Genomic DNA, 15,291 nt, shown 5'->3' with positions numbered 1-15,291 from the left:
AAAAACCAATCCCAAAAACTCAAAATTCCCAGAAAAATAAAGAAGGAAAAATCCCAGAAATTCCTGGTAAAAATAAATCCCATCAATTCAAAATTCCTGGTAAAATAGCCAAGGGAAAAAACCCTCAAATTCCTGCAAAAAACTCCAATCCCACAAATTCAAAATTCCTCTTAAAAATAAAAAAGGGAAAATCCCACAAATTGAAAATTCCTGGTAAAAATTAACAAGGAAAAAACTCCACAAATTCCTGTTAAAAATTAACAATGAAAAATTCTGTAAATTCAGAATTCCTGGTAAAAATGGACAGGACAAATTCCATTGAAAATTCCCCTTAAAACCACATCCAAATAATTTCAAAATTCGTGGTAAAATAAACAAGGAAAAATCCCAGGAACCCCATTAAAAATTCCTGGTAAAAAACAGATCCCACGAACTCAGAATTCCTCTTAAAAACAAACAGGAAAAATCCCACAAATTCCTATTTAAAGCACGGAAAAAAACTCAAATTCCCACTAAAAACCAATCCCATAAATTCCAAATTCCTGATAAAAACAAACAAGGAAAAAATCCCAACAATTCCCATTAAAAACCAACCCCACAAACTCAAACTTCCTATAAAAACAAAGCAGGAAAAAAAACCCCAGGAATGAAAAATCACGGAAGGAAAATTGTACCATGAAAAAAAATAACCCTTCAGGTTTATTCCCAATATTACAATTCCCCATCTTTTTTTTAATTCCCAAACTCTTGGAATACAAAGAAAGACAGGAGCAGCTTTAAATGTGGAATTTTGGCTTGGAACTGGGAATAAATTCCCTCAACAATGAAAGAGAGAGGAATTTTCTGCACCTTTAAACAATCAAAATCCATGTTTTTCTTTAGAACAAACAAAGGGAAAAGCAGCTCTGGATTCCCAGAAATTCCTTTGAAATCCCAGCTTGTCCCAGCAATTTTTTTTTTTCCAGGAGAAAAGTCCTTTTCCAGTGGTTTTCAGCAGCACCAGGAGCAGAAATTCCATGAAAAGTTCCTGAAGATTCAGCCCAGGAGCCACCTCTGGACACACCTGGAAAGGAGAATTTTAAACAGAGCTCAAATCAAATTCTGCCTTATTCCCGAGTCCCAAACATTTAAAAAAGTTTGGAATATTAATTCCCATCAAGGATTTCTCAGCCAATCCCAAACTTCCATCCTAAACCCCTTAAACATCTCAAAAAAGGAACATTTTGCAGTTTTCTTTTGTTGAAATTGGAATTTTTACCTGGAGTTGGATCCAGCTTTTCCTGTCCCATTCCCAACACAGTTCCTGCTGGTTTTATCCATAATCCTGGAATTCTTCCATGCTCACAGCTGGGACTTTGTCTCCATCCTGTCCTGTAAAATACATTGATAAAATCAAGTTTCCCAAGGATTTCCAGCATTCCCTCAAAGCTTTCTAACAGCTCTTTGGGATTTTCCAGCCCTGTGTTTTCCTGGAAAAGCAGGAAGGGACAAACAGGGATTTTAGAAGGAATCACAGCACTTTTTACCTGAGTTCTGCTCCAGCTGATGGGAACAGTTTGGGAAATCCCAAATCACTGGAAAAGAGCAGCTCTGGGCTTGGATCCTCATCCTGCAGCACCTGGAAAAGGATCCGGGAGCAGGGAATGGTTTGGGATGGGAAGGAGCTTCAAGCTCATCCCAGTCCATGGGCTGGGATCATTCCCACTATCCCAGGCTGCTCCAAGCCCACTCTGGACATCCCAGGGATGGAGCTCTGGGAATTCCAGCCCAGCCAGGAACTCCTTCACAATATCCCACCCCAATCTCCCCTTTCCCAGTCTGAAGCCATTCCCTGTGTCCCGTCCCTTGTCCCAGTCCCTCTCCAGCTCTCCTGGAGCTCCTTTAGGCCCTGGAAAAGGCTCTGAGGATTCCTGGATCATTCCTTTTTCCAGCATTCCCAGCCTAGCTCCATCCCCATTCCCCTGTTCCTGAAGTATCCAATTTTCCATCAAAATTCCTGGGATTTGGCTTGGAAAGGACGTCAAACCCCTCCAGTTCCAACCCCAACACCTTCCCCTATATCCCAGGCTGCTCCAACCCGGCCTTGGGACATTCCAGGGATGGAGCAGCCCCAGCTCCTCTGGGAATTCCAGCCCAGCCAGGAATTCCTTCCCAATATCCCAGCTCAGTGTGCTCTCATCTAGCCTAATTCCAACCCCCTTACCCTGGCACTCCAAGGAAAAAAAAACCCTCCCCATTTTTCCTCGGAACTGAAAGATTCCCGAGTTTGTCCCTGCTCCACCCCAGCACAGCCGGGCCCCGCTGTGCCCCAGGGACCTTCCCGGGGAGATCCTCCCGCCCTTCCCTTCCCGGAGGCCCCAACCCTCCCGTTCCCCTCCGGAGCCGCTCCCAGCCCTCTGAGGGCGGCCCGGCCGCTCCCCGCCCGCTCAGCGCCGGACCCGCCCCGCCGGGGCCCGTCCCGGGGGGACCCTCCCGCTACTCCGGGCACGGGCAGCGCCTCCCGCTCCCCTCCGGAGCCGCTCCCACCCCGCCGAGGCGGCCCCGGCCGCGGGGAGCCGCGTGAGGGCGGCCCGGCCGCTCCCCCTGCCCTCAGCAGCGCCACCGCCCCTCCCTCGCCCGCTCGCTCCGCCCGCCGCTCACGCTCCGCCCGCCCCCCGCCGCCGGGGCCCGCGCCATTGCCCGCGCCATTCCCGTGCCTCGCTCCGCACCTTTCCCTCCCTCCTGGCTGCGCGCCCCTGGCCGGGCGGCTCCGGTTTGGCCGCCGCTCCCCGCCCCGGCGCCTCCCCCAGGCTCGGGCGGGCGCAGGGCGCAGCGCGCACCGTGCCCGGCGCGGCGGAGCCGCGGCCGCTCCGTCCCCATCAGGCGGCAGCGCGGAATGAGCCTGGGCTCGGCGCCGGGCTGTCCCCCTGCCCGGCACAGCCGCTCCCCCATTGGCTTCCGCCGCGCCTCGCGCTGCTGATTGGCTGAGACGCGGCATCGGCGCGCTCCGGTTGGCCGATCGCGCCGTCAATCCCGGCGGAGCCCCCAGAGCGCCCGCCCCCGCGGTTATCAGGTTAGTGCGCGCCGCGGTGCTGCGCTCGGGCTTCCGAGCGGCGCTGGGCGAGCCCGAGTCCCTCCGCGCCCCGCGATCGGGGGGCTCTGCACGGGGTCACTGCGCCAGCCGAGCCGCGCACCCTCCGCGCCTCCCGCCAGCCACGGACATGGACATGAAGAGAAGGATCCACTTAGAGCTGCGGAACAGGACGCCCTCAGATGTAAGCAATGCAATGCCAAAAAAAAAAAAAAATTAATGCTAATAACGCTAATGATGAGAATAATAAAAAGGCATCCCACAATTTTTTTTTTTTTTTGGCGGGGTGGAGCGTGCCAGGTGTTGGCGGGGCCGCTGCTGCCCTTGAGGTGCCTACCTGTGTGTGTGGGGGGGCTGTGCCCCCCGCTTTGGGGGGCGCGGGGCGCTCCGGGGACGTTCGGGGGCTCCCCGGGGCTCCTCCTGCCCGTGCCGGGCTGCGATGCCTCGGAGAGGGGCTGGCCGTGCATTAAATAAAAAATAAGTTGCTCGCTGCTCTCTCTCTCGGCGTGTTTAGTTGGCAAATATTTGTGCAGGGTGCTGGGCTAGGGAGAGGCAGGCAGGGACTGCGAGTGAGTTGCGAATGGTTTAGTTTAAAGTGCGTCTTCATTTCTTTGCAGTGATCAGGCAAGAGAGACTGGGGAGCCATATTTGTAACTTTGTAGTCCTCATGAACGCGCCCTTTCTCTCTCTCTCTCTCTCCCTCTCTCCAGATGCTGAGAAGATAAAAGGAAAGAATTTTGAAACCGACGCTTAGCGTTGGTTGGGTTTGGTTTGGGCTTTTTTTTTCCCTGTTGTTGTTTTTTTTTTTTTTTTATTTTGCGGGCGATGGGGCATCGCCGCCGGTAGCGCGAGCGTTGAATAATAATCCTAATAATCATAAGAATAATGAAAAATAATATTGGAAGAAATGAACGCACTCTCCACCCCCTCCATCCCCACACACGCACAAAAAGGCTGGATGTGTGTGCGTGTTTTTCCTTCTTCCCCCTTTTCCCCCCCTTCCTTCCCCCGGGGCCGGACTTCAGGTTGTTGTTCCGCGTCTGGCGGAATAAACGGGGGACGGCGAAAAACTTTGGCAGGACAAAAAAAAAAAACCCCAACCAAAAAAACAAAAACCCGACAAAACCCCAAAACAAACAAGAAAATAACGGGGGGAGGGGGGAGGAAAGAAGCGAAAAATAGGAAAATCACCCCAAAAAGAGTGGGCGGGAGGTGGCCGGGGGCAGGCGGGGCGCGAACCCGCGGCGGGGAAGCCCCTTCCCCTCATCCCCCCGCGCCCCGCCGGGCCCTCGGCGCTGCCCGGGGAGGCTTCACCGAGCCCCGGCCCCGCCGCGTCCCCCGAGCCGCCGGGGGCTGCGGGAAGGGGAGAGCGGGGGGCGAACGTACCTCAGCGGGCAGCGCCCGGGGCAGCGCGGCGGGACGCGGCGGCCGAACCGAGCGCGGTGTGCTCCGGGGAGGGGGGGGGACAAAGGCGGGCGCGGGGCGGCGGAAGCTGCGCTTTAAAGTTTAAAAACTCCTGGGCGAGCAGGAGGAGGAAGAGGAGGAGGACGGCGAGAGGAGGGAGGGAGGGAGCGGGGGGGACGACTCAACGGCAAACCCCGCGGTACAACCGCCATGGCCGGGGGGCTCCGTGAGGCGACCGCAGCGCAAGTAGGACGCGGCGCCATGTTCTATGCTGCCCCCCCGCCTTCCCCTCACGGCCGCCGCCTCCTCCTCCTCCTCCTCCCGCCGCTGCCGCTGCCTCGGCCGCGGGCGGCCCCGCGGGGCCGTGAGGGAGCCCCGCTGGCGCCGGGGCTGAGGCGCTGCGGAGGCTGCGGCGGGGCCCTCCCGACATGACGGGCAGCGCTGCCATTTTGTCGCCGGCCGCGGGGCGGGAGGAGATTCGTGAGGGCCGCGTTGGGGGTAAAAATAAAAAAAAAAAAAACCAAAACCAGCTTTTAAAAAAATTTGGTTTTCTTGACTATTTGGGGCACCGGGAGGTCCGAACGGGGCCGGGGGAGCACCGGGAGGAGCCCCGCGGCTCCCTCGGGTGAGGAGCGCGGAGCGGGGAATCCGCCTCCTTCCTGGGCAGGGCCCTGTGGGGAGGCAGCATTGGGCTTGGGAAGTGTTTTGCTCCTTTTCATCCTGTTTTTTCTTATTTTTCTCTGTTTTTTTTCATGAGTTTTCCCCTAATTTCTAAAGAGTTTTCTATTTTTGCTCATTTTTGCCCCCATATCGCCTCACCACCCACATCGCTGGAGGTTTCTTCCCCATTTTAAACGCTGGTTTAAAACCAGCCTCCAAAGGGATAAACTCAATTTTCTCCTCTTTTCCATGCTTGCATTTTGTGCTGTTTCCGCTCATTTTTGTCTAACGCCAAAAAAAAAGTTGGGAAAACTCGGAGCTGGAGGGAGTTCCCTGCTCCTCAGGGCTGGGAATGGGCAGCAGGGAGCTGGAAAATCGGGATAATTTCACCTTTCACCGCTTGGTTTTCCTTGTAAATTTCAGTAAATTTCCTTGTAAATTTCATAAATTGGTGCCCCCGAAGTGTTCTAAATCCAAAGTTTTCCAGGTTTTTAGGCAGAGAGAGATGGAAATTCCAGTTGGGAATGTTGTTGTGTTCTTAGCTGTGTGCACGTGTGTTTTAGGGAATGAAGTTTGTGAGACGGATTTTGTTCCTGTAAAATAGTAAAGGAAAATCCTGCTAATTCCACCCTCTGGAATTGAGATTTGGCAGGAATATTGATGCCCAAGTCATTTATTCCTGGATTTTAGGAAGTTTAGGGTGGGCAGGATGAGTTTGGGACTTGTTTGCCTTGATTTTGAGTCTTTGTCCTTATTATTTCCCAATTTCATGTGGAATAGCAAGAAATCCTGGGAAAATCTCCCTGAGTTTTGGGAATCTCCTTGAATTCTGTGCTACTTTTTGATTTAAATCCTGAAAATCAGGATTCAATCTTTGGATGTGGATGGGGTTTTGTGCTTTTTCCTGAGCTTCTTTGGGATATTTTCCACCTGTATCTCCTATTTTTCCATGGAATTCTGGGCTTTTTCATTGGATAATCCCAGAAAGTCACATCCTGATGAATAAAACATCCTAAAAATATGGTCAGGTGGATTCTGTGGAGAAATTCCTTCCTCAGTCTCATTTTTATTGTTTAATTTTTTAAATTTTCCCCTTTTTTAACATTAATTCAGTGTCAGGAAAAAAGTGGATTTTCCTCCTGGAAAATTGGGAAATTTTGGATGTTCAGGCAATTTTTTTCCCAGATATTCCCACTTTTTATCCCGTTAAATTTATAAATCACAGCAAAAATGTGATTTTATTTCTCTTATTAGTTGATCCCTGATGGAACCCCCATGGATTGGAGGGAAGGAGATACTTCGGCTTTTTTCCTGGTTTTTCCTGGAAAAAAGGGAGGATTAGCCAAGAATCTTCCTAAAATTCCTTCCCAATGCCAGGGGAGGCTCGGGTGGGACATCAGCAGGAATTTTTTCATGGAAAAGGTGGATAAACATTGGAATGGAGAGCCCTTGTGGCATTCCCATCCCTGGAAGCGTCCAGGAAATTCCTGGATGTGACACTTGGAGCTCTGGGATCAGGCACAGCTTGGACTCGGTCCTGGATGCCTTTTCCAACCCCAGGGATCCCGGAAGGCTGGGAGTTGATTCCTGGTGGGGTTTTCCAAGGAAGTTGCAGCAGAGCAGGAATTCCAATAGGAATTTTGGGAAAGCCAGGATGAGTTTGGAGTCCAGTTGGAAATTCCTTGGATGCGAGTTTGGCGTTCCTGGGAAAGGTTTTATCCAGAGAGGTTGGATTGATGGCTGCATTCCATTGATTCTTCCAAGTCTTTTCCAAGGATTCCCTTGATTCCAGGCTGGAATTCCAGCTGGATGAGCTGGTGTGAAAGAGGCGGGAATGGAGCGTGTTCCCAAGGATCCTGGCTTTCCTCAGGAATCCTGGATTCCTCGGATCCACCTGGGAACTCCTGAAGGGAACGGGATTTCTTGGCCAGGGGGAGTTCCCATAAACTGGAGCTTGGAGAAATCCCAGGAAATTCCCGGGAAGCCCCGGCAGCCGCGGTGCTGCTTCCATCCGTAGAGGTGCTATTGGAATTCTGCCCCCAATCCCAGTATCCGTGTTAACTCCATCCAGTCCCTTCCCTGCCTATGCTGTGGGATTCTCCAGGCTGGATGATTCCTGGGGTTTCCATGGAATTGGGCTGCTGGATTTCCTGGGAATTGGGTCGTGTTCCGTGGCCATTTTCCAGCGCTGTCTTTCCCTGCCCTGGGATTTTTGGGATTCTCTTCCCGGCACATTCCCAGCCAAGAGATGCTCATGGATAACTGGTTGGAAATCAATTTATCCCATCTCGCGTATTCCCAATGGGAATTTGGTATTCCCAAGAGAGATTTAATCTGGAGAAGTGGTGGGATTGGATTGGTGGCGGGATTCCATGGCTTAGTGGTGTTTTCCAAGGATTCTCTGATTCCAGGTTGGAATTCCTCTGGGGTGAGCTGGTGTGAAAGAGGCGGGAATGGAGCATTCCCAAGGATCCTGGCTTTCCTCAGGAATCAGTTTATCTCATCTGGGATATTCCCAAAAAAGCCCCGGAGGGCTGTATCCACATCCCAAATCCCATGGGGTTTGGGGAAGGAATTCCATCCACTGTTTATCCCGGGGCAGGAAAAGGGTGGAAAACCTTGGGAACTCTCCCTTCCCTGTGGAATGGGATCCTGCTCCAGGTCAGCTCCTCATTCCCGAGCGGCAGCAGCAGCTGAGGATCCCCCTGGGATGGGAATCCCATGGAATGGGAATCCCCAGTGGCCACGGGCCATGGCACCTGCTGCCCTCCCTGCCCTGGGCAGAATTCCAAGGGCTCTGGAAAACCTGGGAGAGCTCTGGAGTGGTGGCCGAGCGGACACAGAGCAGCTGCCGGGAGATATTCTGTGGAATCCTTCCCTGTTTCCCACCGGGAATGGCACCGCTCTGAGCTGCCGTGGGGTTGGATCCTGGAGAGCTTGGAATTGCAGCTGGAATTCAATTAATTAATTATTTCAGTTGAGTTCTTGAGCTCGGGTGTTTTAAAATGGAATGATCTCGGAGCAGGGATCGGCTCACTGGAGCCTTTGGAGCAGCTCCGGTAATCCCAGGATTGAGTAGGAAGCTCATCCAAGCTTTTGTTGGTCTGGCCGCATTCCAGGTGGGATTGGAATGGGCAATCCAGAGAATTTCTCACCTCCGGTTGGAATTTTTGGGGGGAGACAAATCCTTGGAACAAGTTCCCTGTTAGAGATGCTGTGGAAAGTGATGGCCTCTCCCAAGGCTTCTTCTGCTCCTTGGAATTCTGAGATTGTATGGAGTGGGAACGTGCCATGGAAGGCAGAGACACCTGTGGGGCGTTGGGAAAAATCCCACAAATCTAGTTCCTCCTCCTTTCCTTGGGGAACCCTCCTGGATTTCCTTGGGGGTTCTTAGGGCATGGAACCATCCTGGAATTTTGTCTGGAATGCTGTTGTTTCCAGGGATTCAGGGAGTTAACACTGACACCATGTTGCTCTTGGGAAAGGCTGTGAATGTGCTCTGCTCTTCCCAAACTGTCTCTGAACTTATCCAAGCTTTCCAAACATGGCGTCTTGGATTCTCTATGGATTTGTTGGATTTGTGCCTTTACCCAGTGCCGGAAACAGGGAAAGAGGGAATGTGGCATTTGTGCACCAAACTTCCTGGAAAGTGGGGAGGAAACAACCTTCCATAAAAAATTCCATGGAGAGGTGGGAATGGGATGATCTTTAAAGTCCCTTCCAACCCAAAACATTCCAAGATTCTAAAAAAATACAAATTAAAAGGGGAAAAAAAGGCAGTTGGGTCATCGACCTTCATGCTAAGGGATTTTCCTTTGTATCCAAGACTATTTCCAGCTCTCCCTTAAATCTCCGCTCTACACCTGAGGGAATTGTTGTCTAATTCACTGCTTTTCTGTGCAATTCCGTGGTTTCCGTGCTGAGGGAGGGATGGATATCCCACCTCCTGGATCAGGGCTGGAGCTGTTTGTCCCTCAGCGTGAGCTCTGGGCTCATTCCCTTCCCGCCGTTCCCGCTCCCCTCAGCTCCTGAAATTCCTCTGAGGAATTACCAAATCCCTCTGAGGCAAAACCCAACTGGGGCTTCTCGGCGAGGATCCCAAGCCCTCCTGGCTCCGTGTCTGGGGGTGCTGGGATGAGATAACGGAGCGGGGACACAGATAAGGAGGATTCGCCTCCGTTGCACTTTTCCCGCCTTTTTTTTTTTGGCGGGAACTCTGGGTGTGTGTGGAGAACGTGAAGGGAAAAAAAAACCTGTTTATCCCAAATGGATCTTCTGGAGAATCCTGATAATTAAACACCATTGAGGGATGAGATCCATGAATTATCCACCTAAATTTCAACCCAATGGGTAATTTGGGAACTTATTTTGAGAATTATGGGGGCTTTTCCCGTTACATGAGGGGAAAAAACGTCTTTATCCCCAAATGGATCCTCTGGAGAATCCTGATAATTAAACACTGTTGAGGGAAAAGATCCACTTATTTTCCTTATTTTGGGGGGTTTTCTATCTAAATTTCACCCCAGTGAGTGGCTTGGGAGTTTATTTTGGGAATTTTGGGATTGCTTTTACCCTCAGTGTGTGGGATCAGGAGCACTGCCTCGATCTTGGCTTTCTTCTCAACACAACCCCAAACTCCCGCGTTTCTCTGCTGAAAACCTCCTGATTCTTGCTAATTCCCTGCAATTCCTTCTCTTTTTCCTTGATTTCTTCCCTTTGCAGGTGAAAGAGCTCGTTCTGGACAACTGCAGGTCGTACGAAGGGAAAATCGAGGGCCTCACGGATGAGTTTGAGGAGCTGGAATTCCTCAGCACAATCAACGTCGGCTTAACCTCAGTTGCAAACTTACCAAAGTTAAACAAACTTAAGAAGGTAAATCCCACCTCCCCGAGCCAAATCCCTCCTTTTCCCCTTCTCCGCGTTTGGAAAAGCGGCTGGAAACGGGATCAAATGGGATTTTTGAGGATGTTTTTTTGGGCCTTTGCAGCTCGAGCTGAGCGACAACAGAATCTCAGGAGGCCTGGAAGTGTTGGCAGAGAAGTGTCCGAACCTCACGCACCTAAACCTAAGCGGCAACAAAATTAAAGATCTCGGGACAATAGAACCTCTGGTGAGTCGGGATTGCTCCTGGGAATGGGATTCATCCCGTTCCAAAACCTTGGAATTCCTTCCTGTATCCCAGGTTGCTCCAAGCCTGGCCTTGGGCGCTTCCAGGGAATGTAATTCCTGGAATGCGTGCCAGGGTCTTTTCCCCCTCATTCCTTCCCAAAATCCCAGTTATTCCTGCCCCCTGCGTCCCAAGCCCCGGGGAGTTGGTTTTGCTCCAAGCAATGGGATTCATCCCGTTCCAAAACCTTGGAATTCCTTCCTGTATCCCAGGTTGCTCCAAGCCCGGCCTTGGGCGCTTCCAGGGAATGTCACTCCTGGAATCTATGCCAAATCCTCCCCGTCATTCCTTCCCAAAATCCCAGCGAATCCCGGATCCAGGCCGCATCCCAAGTCCCTGTTCCCGGTGAGCCGCTGCTTCCCTCTAGTGGCTGCCGGGCCGGGCTCCCCCGTTCCCGGCGGGAATCGCCGCAGCTTCCCAGGATTCTGTAGGCTCTGGATCCATCTCCAGGCACTACAATTCCCATGAAAATCCTTCCAGGAGCAGCTCCTTCCTGGATCTCCTTTCCTGCGGCACAGGGAAAAGGCAGAACTGCTAAACTCATGGAGAAGCCTGGAAGTGCTCCCATCTCTCCCAGTTTTCCCATTCCCAGGCCTTTTTCCCAAGTGCTTTCCACATAAAGGGAAGGGAGATATTCCCTTAGAGTTGATATTTCTTATCCATGGATAAGCCTTGATACAAATACTCAATTCCTTTGGATTTTAGTTTTAGGATTTCCAAGTTCTGTAAGCAGTGCGGACTTCGCAAAAAAGAATTCCACAAAACCCCCAGGAATTAAATTCCTATTCCATTTCTATGTGGTTTTTTTCATTTTCCTTAGTCTAAGGAAAAATAATTGCATTTTTCAAACCTCTTATCAGAGTTCTTGTGTCCAAGTGCTCCATTCCTGCTTCCATCTGCAAGAATTCATTTGGGATAATTCCCTGGACATCAGCTATTCCTGGATCTGGCTCCTTTGGGATAATTCCCTGCGTTCAGTTATTCCTTTGGATTTGGGAGCTGCAGGACTCCAGGGAGAGCCTTTCCCATCCCAAATCCCAAATGAAGTTGGGATTTCCAAGCGTTTTTTCCTGGATTAAGGGTGGAAATTCCAGAGGGAGCTGGTTGGGAAAGGGGGGAGCAGTTGGTTTATTCCAAGGTCAGGAAATTTGGGAATTTGGGGTATTTTTTTATTAAGATTCCCCTTTTTTTCCCTATGCCTGCTGCTCTCCAGGGAGCCCAAAACACCCCCGGGAATCCCTTGAGCACATTCCCCGCGGGCTCCTTGCCTTTGGAGAGAATTCCCGCGCTAGCAAACCTCCCGAATCGCTTTGCTTTCCCAGAAAAAGTTGGAAAACCTGAAGAGCTTAGACCTGTTCAACTGTGAGGTGACCAACTTGAACGACTACAGAGAAAACGTGTTCAAGCTGCTGCCGCAGCTGACGTACCTGGACGGCTACGACCAGGACGACAAGGAGGCGCCCGACTCCGACGCCGAGGGATACGTGGAGGGGCTGGACGACGAGGAGGAGGATGAGGATGGTACGGAACGGGAACCGGCGCCGGGAGCGATGGGGGAATGAGGGGAGGGAGTTCAGGGAATTGAGGGGAAAGAGGTGAGGATATTGAGAGGAGGGAATGAGGAAAGGGATGAGGGGAAGAGATGAGGGAAAGGACCTCGGTGTCCTGAGGGAATCAGGGAAGGGACCTGAGGGAATTGAGGGGAGGGATGAGGGAGTTGAGGGGAGGGATCAGGAAAAGGACCTCGGTGTCCTGAGGGAATCAGGGAAGGGACCTGAGGGAAAGAGGGGAAGGAGTTGAGGAAATTGAGGGGAGGGATGAGGGAAAGGACCTCGGTGTCCTGAGGGAACGAGGGGAAAGATCTTGGTATCCCAAAGGAATGAGGAAAAGGACCTCAGTGTTCCCAGTGAGGGAACCAGGGAAGGGACCTGAGGGAAAGAGGGGAAGGAGTTGAGGGAATTGAGGGGAGGGATGAGGGGAGGGATAGGGAATGAGGAGGAGTGAGGGAATTGAGGGGAAGGAAGGGAGGGAGTTGAGGGGACGGAATGAGGGAAGGGATGAGGGAATTGAGGGGAGGAATGAGGGAAAGGACCTCTGTGTCCTGAGGGAACCAGGGAAGGGACCTGAGGGAATTGAGGGGAAGGATCTTGGTGTCCCAAAGGAATGAGGGAAAGGACCTCAGTGTCCTGAGGGAATTAGGGGAAGGAGTGAGGGAAATGAAATGGAGGGAATTAGGGAAAGGACCTTATTGTCCTGAAGGAACAGCGGGAGAAGGACCTGAGTGTCCTGAGGGAATGAGGGGAAGGAATCAGGGAAAGGAACTGCACGTCTCAAAGAAATGAGGGAAGGAGGGGAAGGAATGAGTGAGGGAATTGAGGAAAGGAGTGAGGGAATGAGGGAAGGGATGAGGGGAAAGGATCTCAGTGTCCCAAAGGAATGAGGGAATGACGGAAAGGGCCTGAAGGAATAAGGGGGAAGGAGCTGGGTGTCCTGAGAGAATGGTGGGAAGGAGCTGGGCATGGCCTGAAGGAGCAACTTCCTCAGTTTTATCCCTAGTGAAAGACCGGGACGACAAGGAAGCGCCGGATTCCGATGCCGAGGGATACGTGGAAGGGCTGGATGACGAGGAGGAGGATGAGGACGGTACGTGGGATGTGCTCCATGGGATTCCTGCATCCCAAAGGAATGCTGGGAGGAGGTGGCAGGGCCTGGAAAATCCCATCCCTCCATCTGGGAATGGAGAGGTGGGATCGGGAAGGGTCTGAAGCAATTACGGGAACAGGGATGAGCATGGATGAGAAGGAAAATCCTGGAACTGTGGAAATCCTCATGGAAAAGGGTTTCCATGGGCATGGAAAAAAGCAGGAATTGGGGAGCTGCTCCATGAGGGAAGTGCATGGAAAACACTGGGGAGCTGCAGTGAATCTGTGCTGGGAACTGAGGAAGGAACAGCCTGGAATTCCAGGGAATCCCAGTGCTGTAGGCACCGCCTTTCCCTGGCTGCCCCTGGAGCCATCCCAGGATGAGGATCCGGCTGATCCCAGGGAATTTGCTGGATTCTCCCATCCCAGCAGCACAGCAGAAAAGCTGGATATGCACTTTTCCCGGGAATGCTGAGTGGGAACTCTGGGAAGGTTCCCAAAAGCTCTCAAACACATGGAAAACACTCCAGGGGCTCGGCACTTCCCGGTTTTCTGCTGGGAATTTTGGGAATTGCCTAAAAGGCTGGAATTTTGTGTCCATGGAAAGGCTCCTTATGGATGATGGGAAAGTTCTGCTCCATCCTTTCCTGGAAAAGCTGGGATTTCCCAGCTCCCAAATCCTTGGGAATAGTGGGAAGTGGAGCAGCTGGAGCAACTCCAACCCTGCATTCCCTGACAATCCTGTGCTACCCCTAAGGAATTCTCTGCTTGCATTCCCAAAGTTCGGGTGGAACTATTCCAAAAAGCCTCAACTTTTTCCATGGATTTTGTTTTTCCAGAGGAGGAGTATGACGACGACGCTCAGGTAGTGGAGGATGAGGAGGACGACGAGGAGGAGGAGGAAGGGGAGGAGGAGGACGTGAGCGGAGAGGAGGAGGTGAGCCTTGGAATTCCACCTCGGGAATCCGCGGGATCCGGCTGGGAGGGGCTGGGCAGGAAATCCGGGATTTGGGGTGGATGAGGGTGGATGAGGGATGGGGTGGGGGGGAAAAGTGGGATTGGGGGGAAAAATGGGATTACGGGAGGGGGGGAAATGATAGGGTTGGAGGAAGGAAAATGGGATTTTGGGAGGGAAAATGCAATTGAGGGAGAGAAAAAAGGGAAAGGGGAGAGTGGGATTGGAGGAAGGAAAATGGGATTGGAGGAAGGAAAGTGGGATGGGAAAGGGGAAGACAGAATTCCAGGAATTTGTTTTCCCTCTCCTCCAGCCCTGAATCCTCTCCTGCCCCTCTGGAATGTTCCTGAGCCTCCTCAATTCTGCTTGGAGCCTCTGGATCAATCCAGCTTTTCCCATTCCCATAAATCCCACTGCAGTTTTCCTAAACTTGGGAATGGCACATTCCCACACCTTCCGAGGGATTGATTCCCTGGGATTTCAGTGCCAGCTCCTGCTATTCCATAAAAAACGGGAATACTGGGAAGTGGCTCCTTGCTGAGGACATATCAAGGACTTTCCCTCCCTGGAAGCTGGGATATTGGGAAAGCTCCTGGGCTGATCCCAAGCTTTACATCCCGGTTTTTCCCGGAATTCCAGGAGGACGAGGAAGGCTACAACGACGGCGAGGTGGACGATGAGGAGGACGAGGAGGAGCCTGGTACGGAACCAATCCCACTTTTCCTGAGGAAAAACCACCTCAATTCCGTGGAAAATGGAATTCCCGGAAAAGCAGGAATGTGGCTCCTGGAATAATGGGAATTCTTTCTTTTTTCCAGAGGAAGAGCGGGGCCAGAAGAGGAAACGAGAGCCTGAGGATGACGGGGATGAGGACGACTGAGCAGCTTTTCCCTGGAAAAAATTCCCTCTTGTGATTTGACTGTTTTTATCCCGGAATTCCCCCTTTTCCCACTCCCGACCCTTTGGATTTCCTTTTCTTTTCCTGTTTTTTTTTTTTTTTTTTGGTTTTTTTTTTTTTTTTTTTGGGTTTTTTTTTTTTTCCGGATTGTAACGTTGCTGTGGGAACCGAGCGGGAGCAGCGAGGGTGGGAAGGGAATAAAATCCTATTTTTACTGCCGCTCCTCCTCCGATTCTTTGGGAATTTTTTCCTTGGATCCTTTTCCTTGAATCCCTGGAACTGCGAGAGTTGAGTAGGAACCGAGTTGGGAATTCTCGGAGCAGAGCTTGGACATCTCGGAAGCAAAACAAGGAGAGAACCGACTTGAAATCCATGGATGAGCCGGGATTTTCCCACCTCTGCCATTCCCAAATCCACGTTTTTTTGGGAATGGCAGCCGGGCCTCCTCCCTGGGGTGGCAATGGTGCCTTGCTCCACGGGGGTTTTTTTGGGAAT

At 51.7% G+C, this 15,291-nt stretch overlaps 1 protein-coding gene and 1 long non-coding RNA gene across 7 annotated transcripts; one reads left to right on the top strand and one right to left on the bottom strand.

The window, feature by feature from the left end:
• Positions 1-668: 668 nt before the first annotated feature.
• On the bottom strand, positions 669-4,769 carry LOC136562084 (uncharacterized). 5 transcript variants are annotated; one of them, XR_010784463.1, is made up of 5 exons: positions 4,457-4,769; positions 3,408-3,783; positions 1,527-1,618; positions 1,259-1,371; positions 669-1,063 (listed from the first exon to the last, which is right to left on the bottom strand). It is a non-coding gene; the product is annotated as an uncharacterized lncRNA (long non-coding RNA). The 5 variants fall into 5 exon arrangements; XR_010784465.1 differs by lacking the exons at positions 3,408-3,783; positions 4,457-4,769 and adding an exon at positions 2,820-2,876; XR_010784462.1 differs by lacking the exons at positions 3,408-3,783; positions 4,457-4,769 and adding an exon at positions 2,709-2,819.
• On the top strand, positions 3,022-14,893 carry ANP32A (acidic nuclear phosphoprotein 32 family member A). Of its 2 annotated transcripts, none has more exons than XM_066558708.1 (8): positions 3,022-3,254; positions 9,857-10,006; positions 10,122-10,244; positions 11,624-11,822; positions 12,858-12,944; positions 13,783-13,880; positions 14,538-14,598; positions 14,717-14,893. In XM_066558708.1, the coding sequence occupies exons 1-8, from the start codon at positions 3,201-3,203 to the stop codon at positions 14,776-14,778; spliced, it is 834 nt and encodes a 277-aa protein (XP_066414805.1). In that variant the 5' UTR covers positions 3,022-3,200; the 3' UTR covers positions 14,779-14,893. The 2 variants fall into 2 exon arrangements, with proteins under 2 accessions (XP_066414805.1, XP_066414804.1); XM_066558707.1 differs by having other exon boundaries at positions 12,846-12,944.
• Positions 14,894-15,291: the final 398 nt, after the last annotated feature.

The sequence above is a fragment of the Molothrus aeneus genome, chromosome 13 (genome assembly GCF_037042795.1).
Source record: "Molothrus aeneus isolate 106 chromosome 13, BPBGC_Maene_1.0, whole genome shotgun sequence".
Classification (NCBI taxonomy): domain Eukaryota; kingdom Metazoa; phylum Chordata; class Aves; order Passeriformes; family Icteridae; genus Molothrus; species Molothrus aeneus.
This window is presented reverse-complemented; position numbering and strand designations above follow the sequence as displayed.

Coding starts and splice junctions, on each gene's coding strand:
- ANP32A (XM_066558707.1), top strand. CDS start 3,201: ATGGACATGAAGAGAAGGATCCACTTAGAGCTGCGGAACAGGACGCCC. Junction 10,245..11,623: donor TCGGGACAATAGAACCTCTG/GTGAGTCGGGAT, acceptor TTGCTTTCCCAG/AAAAAGTTGGAAAACCTGAA. Junction 14,599..14,716: donor GGAGGACGAGGAGGAGCCTG/GTACGGAACCAA, acceptor TCTTTTTTCCAG/AGGAAGAGCGGGGCCAGAAG.